This window comes from Argiope bruennichi, chromosome 9 (assembly GCF_947563725.1).
Source record: "Argiope bruennichi chromosome 9, qqArgBrue1.1, whole genome shotgun sequence".
Taxonomy (NCBI): Eukaryota; Metazoa; Arthropoda; class Arachnida; order Araneae; family Araneidae; genus Argiope; species Argiope bruennichi.
In genome coordinates this window covers 105,795,858-105,811,948 of record NC_079159.1, presented here as the reverse complement: position 1 = coordinate 105,811,948, position 16,091 = coordinate 105,795,858, and the positions used below count along the sequence as shown (strand labels likewise).

General features: G+C 31.7%; 1 protein-coding gene across 1 annotated transcript; it reads left to right on the top strand.

The window, feature by feature from the left end:
• Positions 1–10,681: 10,681 nt before the first annotated feature.
• On the top strand, positions 10,682–15,779 carry LOC129983649 (uncharacterized). The gene is made up of 2 exons (XM_056093208.1): positions 10,682–11,079; positions 15,676–15,779. The coding sequence occupies exons 1-2, from the start codon at positions 10,753–10,755 to the stop codon at positions 15,688–15,690; spliced, it is 342 nt and encodes a 113-aa protein (XP_055949183.1). The 5' UTR covers positions 10,682–10,752; the 3' UTR covers positions 15,691–15,779.
• The last annotated feature ends 312 nt before the right edge of the window (positions 15,780–16,091 follow it).

The following is a 16,091-nucleotide window of genomic DNA, read 5'->3' as shown; positions in this document are numbered from 1 at the left end:
GCAAAAACTTATTTCTTAGTTGTTAATTTTATAAAAAATAACAAAGTTAGTGTTCTGTGCTTTTAAATTCTATATAGGAAAAAGTTAACACATTGCTTGTGGGTATATTTCACTGCTGGCTTATGTGTGTAGCGAACTCTTCAGCATAAATTTACTATATTCATATTTTTATATGATCCATACTTTAATGACATGCTGCAAAAAAACTTAAAAATACATTTCCCATATGCAATGTGTTAAAGAATTTTTGCCTGCCATTTTTTATGTTACTTCACATGATAACTATAAATATCAAGTTTTTAACTATTGTCAACTGAAAAGAATTTTCAGTATTAGATTTTCCTTAATTATAAATGCAAAAAAAAAAAAAAAAAAATTGCTATGAGATAAAGACAAATTCAGTTATAAAATACAGCTGATATGTTTAAAACAAATACATGGTTACTGTTTTAGTTTAAATGTATCAGCAACAGATTTGGGGGCAGGGAATGAGATCTTGTACTTCATATACCTCCTGCAGAACAGTTTTGCAATGAAAAATTATATTCAATATAGAATTAGAATAAAGAGTTACTTCCATTTTATTTTGAGACCTTTAATTTAAAAACAGAATACTGTTATTAAAGGAGCTTGAAATTATGTAGTTTATTAAAAGAAAATTATATGCATATTAATGTTAATTGTTGAAATATCAGTTTTTTTAAGCTAATTTGCTTTTAAATAATTAATCTAATTAATAATATTTAGGTGATTTGGTGTTGAAAGCAAATGTAAAAATACATAAAATAATTCTGCTAATGATTTCTAATTTTGAAACAATTAGTGGCAAAAATATAAAAAAGTTTTGTACATACATTAATGCCAGTAATTGCTATGAATTTTGTTTATATTTGAAAGATTAGATAGTGGATACTTAAGGAAGGAAAATCAATCCATAATTATATGTATATATATGGTTAGTATTTGGCAGACATTAATAATGAGTAGAATATTTTAATAATCTATTTATAAAATGTTACTGTAATTTTTGCAGTAGCATACAAGTAAAATTTAATGTTTTTTTAATGCTTCTTTATATTGCATAAAGATTCTATTAGAATCTTTTCATAATTCATCTCATTTCATGCATTTTCAAGCTCTGACAGGCCATGAAGAAAAAAAAAAAAAAAAAGACGAGAAAATGAAGTTGCATACAAGCATGGTTTCTTTTCGACATACTTACTATCTGACATATTGGTGGACAGGCTTTCCATTTCCTTCTTGAAGCTACCCTCAGTAATATGAGATAAAATTCTCCTTGGCAATTTTTCTTTGAAACTTTTTATTATTCTGGATGTTCTTTAAGAAAAAAGTATGGAGCTGCAATCTCTAAACATTCACCTTCCAAGATCACTATTTTGGCATGTTGGTCGGCAAGCTTGCTGTCTGGGATTCCAGTATTCTATGTGTTTTTCGAACAAGATCTTCAGTTGTGACAGGCATTTCTTGCACCCATTCACTGAGAACACTGTTTAGAACCAGGTGATTCTCATTCCCTTCCTTAAACTGAAAAACCAAAGAAGATTAAGAAAGCTTTGTCTAGAAGGCCAAAGCTACAGAGTTAGCTTCTAAAGAATGTTAAAGCCCATCTTGCATCACTGATGGCAATATTTTTTTGAAGAGAAAATCAGAAACTTTATCCACTAATGTGACTAAGGCTTGAATCTTCATGCGACTATGTACAAAGATAACCATGTTTGTAACTTTATTTATATGAAAGACTGGAGCTATAAAAAAATAAAACGACCTTTGTGGAATGCTTAATATTATATATATTTCAGGGGTGTTTGTGCTCCGGGGAAACCCCGGAATTCCGGGGATTTTGAACTTCGATACCCGGAAATTCCGGGGATCGTCGTTCAAAAGGAAGTAGGAATAATAATGAATTATTTATTTTGATCTGGGCGATTTTGTTTGCTTTGAAAGCAGAAAACGCAAGGTCAGCGTGTGTGGTGAAAACTTTTCCTTTCTTTCTCCAAAGGCAGTGATAATGCGTGAAAAGGGGGAAAAAACTTCTTTTTTGTTCTTTCCTTATTGCGAGTTATGACTCATTCCCCCGTTTCTCGGACATTCTCTTCTGGATTCTTTTCGGCAAGTAGGCGCGGCAGAAAAAAAAGGGAGAGACTTCGCGACCAGATGTGCGATCACGTGACTCTGGGTTCAAAGGTCTTATCTCTCCTGGCGTGGCGCCAATAAGTAGAGAAGGGGGATTTTTCGCCGTATTAGCTATTTGTCATTGATCGCTTCGCAACTTTTTTTTCTCCGCTGTGTAAAATTTTCGTTTCATTTATTGATGCACGTGTAAATTTTTCGTTTCTCTTATTGAAATATTTTTTTATTTATGTACGCAAGAGAATTTCACTTTGAAATTTCAGCATATGAAACAGAAATTACCCCTTAAAAATTCATATCTAATTAGTTTTACAGCATTAGATTCAGAGCTAAGAGGTAAAACCAGTACAATATTAGCTTTTGAAAAATTATCATCTTTTATGTCCCATATTTTTAGTGATAATGAAAAGTCAAAAGTAGAAGCTGAAATAAGGTTATACCAGAGTGATATTGATATCACCAAAGAAATGCTCTACACATCTGATGAAAGTGGAAATCAAGTCAAGTGTACAATTGATAAATATTGGTCTAAAGTTTTTAATTTAAAAGATGATTTCACAAATGATTATAAATATCCTACATTGGCTAAATTGGTCAAAGCCTGCCTTAGCTGCTTCCATGGCCCATTAGTGGAAAGTGCATTCAACTTAATGGATACACTTGTCACTGACTATAGAACCTCTCTTAAAATTGATTCCCTAGATGCAGTGCAGACTATTAAATATGATTTAATGGCTTCTAAAGAAACCTCATGTGAAAAATATGGCTCAAAAAATCCAATGACTGATCCAATTCACAAAGATCTCTTACTGAATATGAACAGAAGTTGGAAAACATATCAAGAGGACTTAAAAACATGTATTTCAGATGAGTCACCTATAAAAGTCTCTGAAAAACCTTCTACATTAGCAGAAAAGCAAACTGCTTCTACCTCTGCATGTGCAGTTCTCGAGGAAATTTCTTCAACTGTAAATGAGGAAGATAAAAGTCAATCTTCCTGCAATTATGAAGTTCACCACAAAAGAAAGACAAGCCCACAAACATCAGAAAATAAAAAAAAAGCAGCAGAAATTAGATAATTTTTTTAAAGAATTAATTCAGGTAATTTAAAATATTTGCATAAAATGTAGTAGTTTATATGTTTGAAAATTTATGGTTATTAATTTTGCAAAAAAAGTAATTCATTGAACTTTTATAATTAAGTCATTCAATATTTCATAATTGTAATTTTTCATTTCTCTCCCCCCCCCCTTCTCGAAACTCCAAAATGCCGGTAGTAAGTCCGTAAAAGTTTCAGGGGATTTTTTGGGGTCCCACAAACACCCCTGATATTTAGACAAAGCTTTTTAAATTAATCTTTAAAAATCTTTGTCAAATACAGGTAATTTTTTATATTACTTGTATTTCACAAACTTTGTTATTAACAAATTATATATATAATGAGCATAGTGCCTTGATTTTTATAGTGTTAAGTTTGATTCATAAAATCTAATCCATGCTCCGTTATTTTGCATTTTATGGAAACTAGTTTTTTTAGTATTCTATTGTGTTTATTGTTGATGCTCTTCCAAAGTTTTTATGTGCCTTATTATACAGGAATATTTTGTATTATTAAATCATGCAAGTGAAGCAATGCAGTGCCTTTTTCCTTAGGATGAAATCGTTTATTACTCCTAATTGCAATTCTACTTTAATGTTTATAATTAGGTGTTTGTTGTTTCTACCGAGAACATTTTATGTCATTGTTGATGCTTTTAGTCTCATTTTCTCATATTATGCATTTTATATTATTTATTTATCTTTAATATAAATTTTGTATTTGAATGCTATTCTGTTATCAAAAGAATTATTGAATTTCTTTCTCGAATTATATTCTAAATGTAGTTAAATATTTAATTATTGTACTTAATAAATTATATGTATATCAGTTTGTGCAATCTTTCTTTTTAAGTTCCATGCTCCTTGAGCCAAGAGTGTATAGGGGAAATATATGCCACTAATTCTTCTATTAGTTTAGTAATATTAACGTTCCGGTTATAAGCAACACTAGGTTATTTGGGGACGGATCTCGTCATTTTGAACCATGGGCAGATGACAAGGACGATGCCTGAGATGATACCTCCTCTCCAAACTTCCGCACCACACTAGCGGGAGGACATTTGACCCCGATGGATTTAACGTGCTCAGGACCTGCTTACACGACGGTTCTTCGGTGGAATCGGATCTCGTATCTGTGATCTTATCACCAGGTTACTGCGACCTTCAAAAAATTTTTGAAAATGAACAGAAAGAATACTCCAAATATTTTAAATGACACGGTTTATATGTAATAATATTAGAAAAGATCACCACTCTCAGTAAATTTCATGGAAAATTGTGTGTCAGAATTTTTTTTTTTTAACAAGATAGATAAAAGCGACAATGTTGCAGTCTAAGAAAGTGAGAGCAACAATTCAAAGTGCCTCAAGAACATTAGAAGACCCACAGATTTATCGGCGTACTGATTTACCTCATCGATATGACTGACCAGATCTCTGCCAACTAATTTCATAGTATAAAACTCACTCTTTCTTTCATTTTTTTTAATAACTAAATTTCAAGACTGACTGAACATCCTATTTAATTCACAATGACTACCATCTTGCTAAATAAAATACCATTGTTAAGCCACACTTCTAAACTCCAACTATAAAACCCGAAGATTAAGAACAATCGGTTCAAGAATCCCGCGCCCCCTCCCACAAATTGATAAGATTTCTATAAAACATACTTCATTGCCAAATGATTTTTTTTTCTCTTCATATTAGCATATATGGGCTCCCAAACTATCGTTTACAAATTTTAAGAGTAAATAAGACTTACAAAAACACTTTTTGAAACTGAACCTCACAAACTCAAAACCAGCGAGAATGGCATCCCGAAACTTTATTGCAAACTCTCTACAGAAGATGGTATCCCAGTGAACTTCTTGCATGGTATTGACGTGCAATAGTTACGAAATATAAACTTTTGGGGCGAATTGAGCATTTTTACTGAATCTATTGTGTGGATTGATATACGCGAGGATAGAACCTGGGACCTTGTGGTTCGCAGTCCAGTAACATGACCATGATACAAAAGCAATTGCTCGGGTAGTGTAGCTGTTAATTGGCTTATAAGCTATTCACCACACTATCGAGTGACCTTTTGCAAGTTTTTTGGGGATTAATCCCTAGCATGCGATTAATAGTATCCGAAAATCGAATTTGTGATTTAGACACGTTTTTCTCAATCGATTGGAATAAAGATTTGACACAAAACTACACTTGTAGTCCCAAAATCTCATATCTTATTCAAAATATTTAAGTCAACATTTTTTAATTATCGCTTTTACATGTTTCTGAAAGTACTGACCGACAGACAGTCAACCCTTTGTTGGTTTTGTCTCAAACTTTGACATTCGTCTACTCCAGAGATTTTAAATCTGTGAACCGAATCTTATCTGTCTAGCTCTTACTTTGTTTTGTAACTATCGTGTTAACTTAGACTTCCTCTACAGATACAGATTCAGGTGAACTTTTTCTGACTAAAAAACGAATATTTTTATGGTGTCCAATATACAAACAGCTCATGCTGTACGGCTTATATGGTAGATTAAATTTAATCTTTAATTGAAAATGGAAAGATTCATTGTTGCCTCACATACAATTCAAATAGCTGAGCAAGCAAAGGCCAAATGAATCAACTTGTAAAGAATATAAAAAATAGTACGAAGATAAAAATTACGAATGTAATAAACATAAATTCTATCGAAATACATTTTTAAAGAATAATGGATATTTTACTCTACAGCCACTCTACTTATGGCCACTGTAAAGCTTTAAATTGAGACTGTTTGTGACGTCACAAACAACTAATCTTATCATTGTCTTTTAAACAAAACAGCAGTGTTAATAAATGCAAACTTCCATCACTCGTATTCTTTTCAATATGGATGAAAACCAATTCCAATGTACTAAATTATCTTTCATAGGACTCTGAAAATGAAAGAGATACTTGAATTTTGAAATTAGAAACATTCCGTAATAAGTGTTTGTAATTCAACATAAAAACATTCTTATTCTTCTGGGGGGGGGGATTGAATCTGCCATCGATTTTATTAATTTAACTAGAGAATTATTTCCCTTTACTAGATACTATAAATGTTTTTTGAAAGATTCAAACGCTGATGAACTAGAATAAATTTGTTCGAATCATATTGAGTATTTTAATTATTCTATCGCCGATTTTGATGACGCATTTATGCATAATTTTATGCATGTAGTGTGTACAGCTGTATTGAAAATTTTATCCCTTTGACCAACTGGGCATATAAATTCAACTTTTTAAAATTAATTTAAATAATAAGTACGAATCAAATTTTGCTCAAATATTAAAGGTAGAAATAAACAACAAGAATATGCTTATCATCAGGATGCCGAAATTTTAGTTAGCTGTTATACTGATGTTGCAGAATTAAATTCTTAAAATTTAAATTCATTATAGGAAAATTTAAGATGAGGGCGAGAAAGAAAAAAGCTTCAAAGATTGATAGAAAGTGGATCACCAATCATTAAATGATTGATGCTGATCTCTTAAATGGAAGGTGAAATCGCATTTCTTTAGATTCTCCTTTTATAATTTTCGAGTGAACTTGTGATGTATCTTTATAAGCCAGATAACAGCCTCTCTACATGAGTGATCACTTTTGTTTAGTGGTCATGTTACTCGGCTACGAACCCAAACGGTCCTCGCTATAACCAAATCGCAACAAACTAAGGATTTCAATCTTTTTTGATCACAAAAGATATCAGCGGGTGTTCAGGAAACATTCATGTATACCCCTAATAAGGGTTTAATCCCTCCGCACAAAATTTTGGACCTTGGGCAAATCATAAATGTCACAAGTGCTCAGATTTTTATTTTAAGAGCCCCTTACTTTAAACGTTCTTTGTTTATTAGTATTGTGAAGAAAACCGTATATGTATTCTTCGTGTCTCTTTGTTTTCCTGACTGAATGAAACCAAAATTCGATATTTAACAACTACTTTGGTCATATAATAGCATTTTAAATTTTATTTATACAAGCTGTTGCGTTTTGAGTTACACTCTTTAAAAGCATGCAAAAGTACAAATCATCAACCAAAATTTTATATGTATTTTCATTTTAGATTTAAATTATGAATCAAATCTTGTTTATCTTTAGATTTACATTTTGTAGCTGTGTTCATTTGTAATTGGGCATCCAGACAGATTTCCCCGAAAGGATTTGAAAGAAATCTACAAGTTTAGTGTAAAAACCACATACTAAATTTTATAAGTAGCTCAAAGCATTTAAGTTTTCTGTTTACAGGTAGATAAACAGCCATAATTCTAAAAACGCGTTTTTCGAACTTAGAGACGTCTGTAACTTGTCTGTAAAATCTCGGGCTGAAATTTTACGTTTTACTCGTATACTTCATTTACAAGAAAGTATTAAGGTACGGATACAGTTAAATATTGAAAACAATTCTGGAATGAATTGAAACTGTATTCTCATCTTTATTGGTATAAAAATGAGTTGCTATGCTTCGATTAGAGTGGGCACCCTGTGTATATTAAATACAATAAAACGAAATTTATATGTTCATATATATTAAATAAAGCTTGGGTAGGTAGTATATTAGATATATATCCACCTGTTTTCTCCATGTATGTATGGATGATCTCCATATTAAATGTAAATATTAGCTTCTTAAAAACTAGTTCATAATAAGGAATTAATTTGTTTTTGAAAATTGCATTTCCACTTCTTAACTGTAACAAAATATTTATTTTAATCCATTTCCGAAAAACATTGAGGGTGAGAAAATACAAACAAAGCGGGAGATAGTAAAGCGTTTTGCATTACAGTCGCTGTTAAGCTCATGTTTTATTAGAAATACTGATTATACAGTTAATAATTCACATTTAGTAAAATAAAAATGATACAGTCAAACAACTAGTTAAAAGAGTTTTTCAATTCTGTTGCTGCCAATCCGCTACTTATGCATAAATTATATATATTACACCTGAGAATGTATTCATTTATAAAATTATATCATTAATACAATTAATAACTATTACCACTTTATTAGATTACGGTTCTATTAATGTGGAGATAAACAGTACTCATTCTAGTTACAATAAAATATGAGTGGCAGTATCCAGTTCCATGCCTCACTTGCCTGCATCCTATCAAGATAAATGATTCCTAATAACAATGGCCGATGATAAATGGACTGGAGATATCCCAGGTTCGAACAATACTCGGCGGCGTTTTTCGAAATTATTCGCGTATTACTCCCTGTCAAGAAGAGAAAACGCGTTTCCTTTCGTCTTTGTTGCGGAATGTTTAAGAAGCAATGAAAATGTACACAGTTGTTTCAAGATTAGGGGGATTAGAGAAGTTATTCTTACAATTTTTATGATACACTTACTCGAAAAGGAACATTTATATGTTCTGGAATGGCGAACAGTAGTTATAAAAGAGCTTATTAGAATGCGATCTTTGGTTTAGTTTTGTTAAGTTATATTAACGTCCCGTTTCAAAGCAACACTAAAGGTCTCGACTTCGTAATTTTGAACCGCGGTCGGATGATACCTGAGCTTGGCATCTCCTCACCAAACTTCCCCACCACACCAGTGGGAGGACGTTTGGCCCGACGGATTTAATGTGCACCAAAACCGCTTACACGGTGGTTCTTCGGTGGAAATCGGGTCTTTCGGTTCCGAAGTCGAGACCTAACTACCGGACCACAAGCGATCTTTGGAGATTTACTTCTGGATACATTAGTTAGAGAAAGGATACATTAGTTAGAGAAAAAGGAATGTCTATTTTGGACGTCTTTTTTTTTTCTTCCAGATTGATTGGAACCAAAATTTGATACAGAATTGCAACTATAATCACAAAATCACATACTAAATTTCATATATTTCATAATTTTATATATTAAGTTAATGCTTTTTCGAGTTATTAAATTTACAAGATTGTGAAAGTACGGATTGACAGACGGTCAACTCCTTGATGGATGTGGTCCAAAATTAGATACTTATATATATTCTAGAATACATATATTAAAAATTAAATTTATGTATCAAATTTTATTAATCTATTTTTCTTCGTTTTGGAGTTATCGCTTTAACTTCCATTAGAATTGCTGGACATTTCAAAATTTAATTAAAAAAATTTCGTAATCTAGAAATTTAGTGTTTAATCCATATACAGGATTTCATCCGTCTAGCTCGAAGGTGTCGCGTTCACAGATAGATGGACAAGCAGAATTATAAAAATGTGTTTTTTTTAACTGAGGGAGATCTGAAATGTGGAGATTGCTCAAAATCTCCAGTTGGAATTTCTTAACTACAACATTTTCAATTTATATATTTCGTTTATGAGAAAGTAAAAATTGCATATAACTGTCACGTAATCATAAAGTTATTACGATTTTTTTAAAGCCTGCATTCATTTTCTTGTAAGAATTTTCCTCACTTTGATCGCGCCCAAACGAAAAGGTCTTTGTTAAGAATTCAGTTAAAAACGTGGTCTTCCTGGGAGGAGCTAGCTGCCAATCATGTAAATATTACGTGGTCTCACTGTTGATGTTAGTATATTTTTTCTTTTCCAATAGAAGCGAACTTGACTCCTGTACTAGGGGGAGTGTGATCTCGGCTTTCTCTCTCTCTCTCGAGAAATTTTATGTGTAGTTCTCTAGGCCTACTACACTATGGCGTATTCAAGTGCCTTTTGTTGTTGATGTTACCAATGAACCACATAAAAGACAACATGTGTCTTCAAGTCCTTTCACCCAGCACACAATCTTCACTTTCGAATAAATTATTGTGCAATCAAGAAATGCAATAAGAATTAACAATCTTATAAGCAAGACCAAAAACTCCCAACTTCCGACTTTTTAAAATCTTTCTTCCTTTTCGAATCTATAAATTGCGTGACAATTTTCACCAAAGATGTACTCTACTTAATTATGGTTTTTGAATTCGAACGTTAGAGCGTGTTTAGCAGGTCGAGGCGGGGGGGGGGGGGGATGAGATAATAATAATAATAATAAAAAAAACAAGTTGCGGTCTCTTGTTTCTATGGCTATGTTTCATAAACACAATGAATTTTGTTCCTGATGCACTGTCTGAACTAATTTATTAAGTGTTGCAATCGCGTTTGAATGTTATGCCTTCGAAATAGAGACTAAATTTCAAAATTCATTCTTAAAATATTCAGTTAAAAGGTTTATTGAAATAATTTTTTTTTCGGATTACATTGATTAAATGTTAAAAGTGTTTGCTTAATTGATGATTATTTATTTAACTAAATTTGCGTTTAAAAAGTAGTTCTATTATAAGAAATATTACGAAGAATCAAAAATTTTAATATTTAATTCTAAATTAAATCAAATCAAAAGAATTATTTTTGATTCAATCAGAGAATTCTCAATATTTTTAACATTAGAATAGGTATTTATTGGAATATTTCAAATAACTGATTTCCTTCAATAGCAATTTTCGTAAAAACAGATTTCCACCGAAGAAAAACAACAAGTTGAAAAAACGATGACTCGTTGGTTTTTAGTTGTTTCTTTTACAATTCTTATTGAATACAGTCGGATCTCTGGCTTCATAGTTTCGGATCGGTTTTATGATTTCGTACTTCAGGATAAGATGCACAACGACTGGATTTTGCAGACGATTGAAGATGGCCACATGATCTCTTGCCTCCAAAATTGTTGGAATAATACTGACTGCAGCGGAGTAGCCATTGGCGGTTTCACGGAAGATTCGCAGAATTACAGCCGAATTTGCCACACGTTGTCCAGCATAGATACAACTCAATGTGACGATGACGATTCGTGCAGTGCTGACGGATATTCTGTGTTCCAGGTAAAATGTATAATTAATTGCCATTCCGAGTTTATGAATGTGTAAATATATTTCTATTTATTTAAAAGGAGATGTAATGTGCGGTGAGGAATTCTAATATGATTTTTTTTATTCGCATTAGAATTGAAAGAAAAAATGAGCATCGATATTTCTATAAATCACTTCGTTTTAATTAATTTTAGTTTTATCTGTATTAACATCCTTTTTAAAGAGTAACTAAAGCTGTTTCAGAAAAAGCTTCATAATTCTGAGTCGCGATCAGATGATGAGGATGATTAGTATACTACACCACCTATACCAGCAGGGAAACCTTTGACTCCGAGCGATTTCACTGCATTAAACCAAATTATAAAAAAAGTTTTTCGATGGAATCGGATTTCGAATTGAAACTTTCCAGCTCTGAAGTCAAGACCTCACCATCAGGTTACCGTAGTTCCCCCCTTCGTTTCTGACCTTCTTGAGCCCGAAAATAACTATCAAATGATATTTGTCTATGAACATGATAATTAAAAAACACAAGTTAGAAAGATGCAATTTGTCATATGGTCTTTATATCAGAATATTAATTTCGTTCAATTTGTGTACAAAATTGGTAATTTATATATATATGTTACTCAAAAAACTGACAAATGAAATTTGCCATATTGTTTCAATAACAAAATTCTAGACCTATATCGATTTTTGGACTGAATTCTGCCAAAGAAGTATATATCTATCGATTTGTCTATTTATGAATATGTGAAAGTAATTAGTTGCCTTAACCCCAGATGGCAGCGCATTCCCGTTGTCTTGAAAGTTTTGCAGAAAAGATTTCTTGTTTGCTAAGCAGCCAGGAAAAGTAGACGTTCATGTGAAGTGTGAGCGATCAGTAGCTCGCGGAGAAAAGCAGAGCAAATTTATTTTAACGATCACACGGAAACCCAGCGAGTTTCTTGTGAAAGTAGCAGTTTATGAAGAAAATAATTTTTATTGTCTTGCAGAAATGTTCGTAATCGTGATATGAAATTGCTTATCGGAAATTGTATAATAACTCAAAAGCTCAATAAGTTTTATAAATGGAGATACATATTGATATCGAAAATGGTAGGTCTTTATAAGCCACTCTGATAGAGACAAATATGCAAAATACATCATCGATTTTCTTTATTATGCTACGAATTTTAGCGCAAAATGGTGAGTGTTTAATGACAAGAAAGTCAAAAGGTAAGGCACCCTTGCCAAACTGTTTATACGCACATTCTACAGGTTAACAGTAAAAATCAAAAAATTTTCGAGTCACTAGCAGTGAGCGACATGGTTAAAGGCGGTTGGCTACCACCATAAGTTATTAAAAAGGGAGAGCGGCCTTTGAAACATTTTCACGTATACTCATTAATTAAGTTATCCTTTATTATCTTCCTCTTCCTTGCGGAACTTGGATAAAGCCTTGCATAGCATTGGCGTACAATAGTTACGAAATATTAACGTTTGGCGAGAATATACCATTTTTATTGCATCTATCGTTTGATCCTTGGCGATTAATCCTTGGCATGCGGTTAATAAGGTCCGAAAATAGAATGTGTGTTTTAAATGCGTTTTTCCCCCACTGAATTGAAATCAAAATATAACACAAATCTATACTTATAGTTACAAAATGCCATGCCAAATTTGATATATTTAAGTCATTACATTATTGACTTTTAAGTTTACAGGTTTCTGAAAGTACAGACCGACAGACGGTCAACCTTTTGTTGGATTAGGGTCAAAATTTAACATGTATCTACAATATAGATGAATATTAAATCCGTGTGCTGAATTTTATCCATTTAGCTCTCTTCATTTTGTTATTATCGTGTAAATGTATATTCAGACTGCCAGACAGAGTACCTCTGAAAGGAATTTGTTCAAAATTTGATAGATAATCTATAAATTTTGTGTAAAGTCCGCATACCAAATTTCATCAGTCTAACTCTAAGCATTTCTGCATTAACTTTTTCTACAGATAGGCGGAAAGACAGATATAATGCCAAAGATGTGTTTTTCCAATTCAGGCAGGTCTAAAACGTGGAAATTCGTCAAAACTCTCGAGTTCGAATTTTTTAACGATTACTATACTTTATATATACTGCATACACAAGAAAGTAAAAATAAATCATTTTGATAAATGAATAACAAATAAAATTTTGGACACAATATTCTATAATAAAATTTCTGAAGAGATGTGAACTGTTTTTTTAAATAAAAAATTATCCAAGGGCGAAAATAAATTTATTTCCGTTTTTAATTCTGTCTTCAAATTTGTAAAATTAAATTCGAACTATTGGCGATATTTTAACATAGAATTGAACTCTTTTCACTTCGATGATTTCTCTCGGGCACCGTTCAAGACGATGCATCATTTTGACGTTTTATTTATTTATTTTACATTTGAATGTTAAAAGTACCTACAGAATGGTAAGTCAGCCATCTGACTTTTCGACCCGCCACGAAGACGCACGGATTTAAACCAAAAAACTGAATGACCGGAGCGTCGCAACAGCAACATTGGCGGGAACTGTGGTTGAGTCCTAAGGGCCATCACCGGCCACGGTACAACCCTCCACGGTACAGAATGGTAAGGAATAAGAGAAAAAAGGAATTGGGATCATCAGCGAATTTGAATGAGTTCGAGATAAATTTACTATATTCTCTAACGATGCAAGGTTATGATATTGTTTCCAGGACCATTGCCAAATTAAGCGCTATAGGGCCTTTAGGCAACACAAGTTCCAGGATACATACTTTCTATTTCCAGTTTTTAAATCCAGAAATTTTTTAATGTTAATTTAATCTCTAAATAAGCAATTTTTAACTGATAAATATCTTAACAAATGGAAATAAAATATTTACTTCAAGAAGAGTTGTTGTCAGTATATCGGACTTTAACAATCTAAATTTAAATATAATTTTATTTTAACCCTTTCTAAGGCCGTGGGAAGTATGCTTCCCACTAAATTTATCAATCTTTGTATGAAATGATGTAGGTTGACATAAGTTCTGACAAATTTTTTTAGAAAGACAGAAACTTAGATGCGTCAGTACTTTATCTCACACAAAATGATGCGTCTTGGTTTGTAACCTAATTATTAATTAACCAAATTAATTAATGAATCAAAGTAAATTTATCTAATAAGCAAAATGAATCACTTTTCTTATTCTAATTTCAAGCCTCAAAATATTTTAACATAATACGACTAGAAAAAAACGGCCCTTTAAAGGGTTAACATAACGACAAAAAAAAGAAAAAATCTGTTTAACGCTGCTTTAAGAGAATTTAAATATTTCAATGCAAAGTACAGACAGTAAAGCCAAACCACGAAAAAGTGGACCTCAGTGATTTGTAAGCGTGTCAGAATACATGGGGAAAATCAATTCTAAGCATTTTGTTCCAAAATATAAACAATATTTGATTTTAACAAATTTCAATTCATGTCTTTTAAATCAAATGAATACATAAAAACTAAACAATTCTGAAAATACCGCAAAAAAATTTCGAAACCTTGGACCTTTCCCAAGTCACGGGACATCTAGGCAATTGCTTACTTTGCCTATTGATATTCTGCCTTGCATAGGCCAAATTAAACAGTTCAATTCCTAATCAATGACAATTTTTAATACCAAACTGATTATACCTAAATTGACATCTATTTTAATAATAGTGGATTTTCAACTAGGCATCTGCCTAGGGCCATTAGTCTGAAAATGGGCCGCAAGTAGATCGATTAAAAGTTTCATATTTTCTAGTTGCCAAATAAATAAATTTGTAAAAAAATTAAACTATGTAAATTATAAAAAATGAAAAATATATCAACACTCTATAAAATATAACTGATGAGGTTCTGATAAGATTTATTACATTTGCATAAGTAATAAATGTATTGAAATGTAAAATTAAATCGATTATTTTATTAACAAAGGGGCTTCGTAACGTGCACAGTCTAGGGCTGCAAAATGCATAAAGCCACTATTGTGTTCTTCGTTTTTTAAAGTGGGGGGTGGGTTTGGTTTATTTTCAGCATGAAGAGCATGTAAATCATTTGTACTGAAAAACATATTACAATCAAAATCATGTGGAGGGTTTTTTTAAAGTGGGGGGTGGGTTTGGTTTATTTTCAGCATGAAGAGCATGTAAATCATTTGTACTGAAAAACATATTACAATCAAAATCATGTGGAGGATAGACGTCTATGGGGAATTTTATGCTCCGGGAAACAGTCCTGCAAATGACTTGAAATCGAGGTACAAGTCCCCTTACAGGATTGAGAAATATAAAGTATCAGGAAGAATTGCACTTCCCATTCTAAGCATATAGTAAATGAAAAGGGCGACTCGACAATTTTTAATGCTTCAACATTAGATCGTATTTATTTTTAATTATTTAATGAAAATAATCATTAAATTTTTGTTCAGTTTCTTTTTCTTCTTTATGACAACTTTTGACAACTTTTTTAGCATGAAAATTATCTTTAATTGCATTTGTAAATTGCCATTATCTATTCAAAAAATGTTTATTACAATGAAAGGATTGGTTTTAAAAATTATCTTTTATTGTTTCTTATTTTTTTTCTCTCTTTTTAGTTAAAAGAAGATTGAAGTTTCTTGAAATCAATTCTGATGCTTGAACTTGAAGCTATTTATCTTCCACATAATTGCTGAAGAAATTTTTACCGTTTGATATGCACTGTAAGAAAAAATATATGCTTTGTCAATTTTTGTACTGAAGAAATTTATCTTTTGCACATTTCAGTATTGCGTATTTAAACTTGTGTATAAAAAGTTTTCTTCTGTAATGAGTCAATAAAAATAAACGATACTTGAAACATTTTTCTGGTTTCTTTTGACGATGAATTTCCAAACAATTTTTCCAAGGCTTCGATGAATATTCCATATTTAAATAAATATATACAAGAGAACTCTATACGAATAATTGGATAAATGACGGTTATCAGTTATCAGAAATCAGTTATTTCTTAGAAAGAAATGCGAAATTTATT

What these genes read in the sequence shown, in the direction of transcription:
- LOC129983649 (XM_056093208.1), top strand. Translation starts at nt 10,753, where the DNA reads ATGACTCGTTGGTTTTTAGTTGTTTCTTTTACAATTCTTATTGAATAC.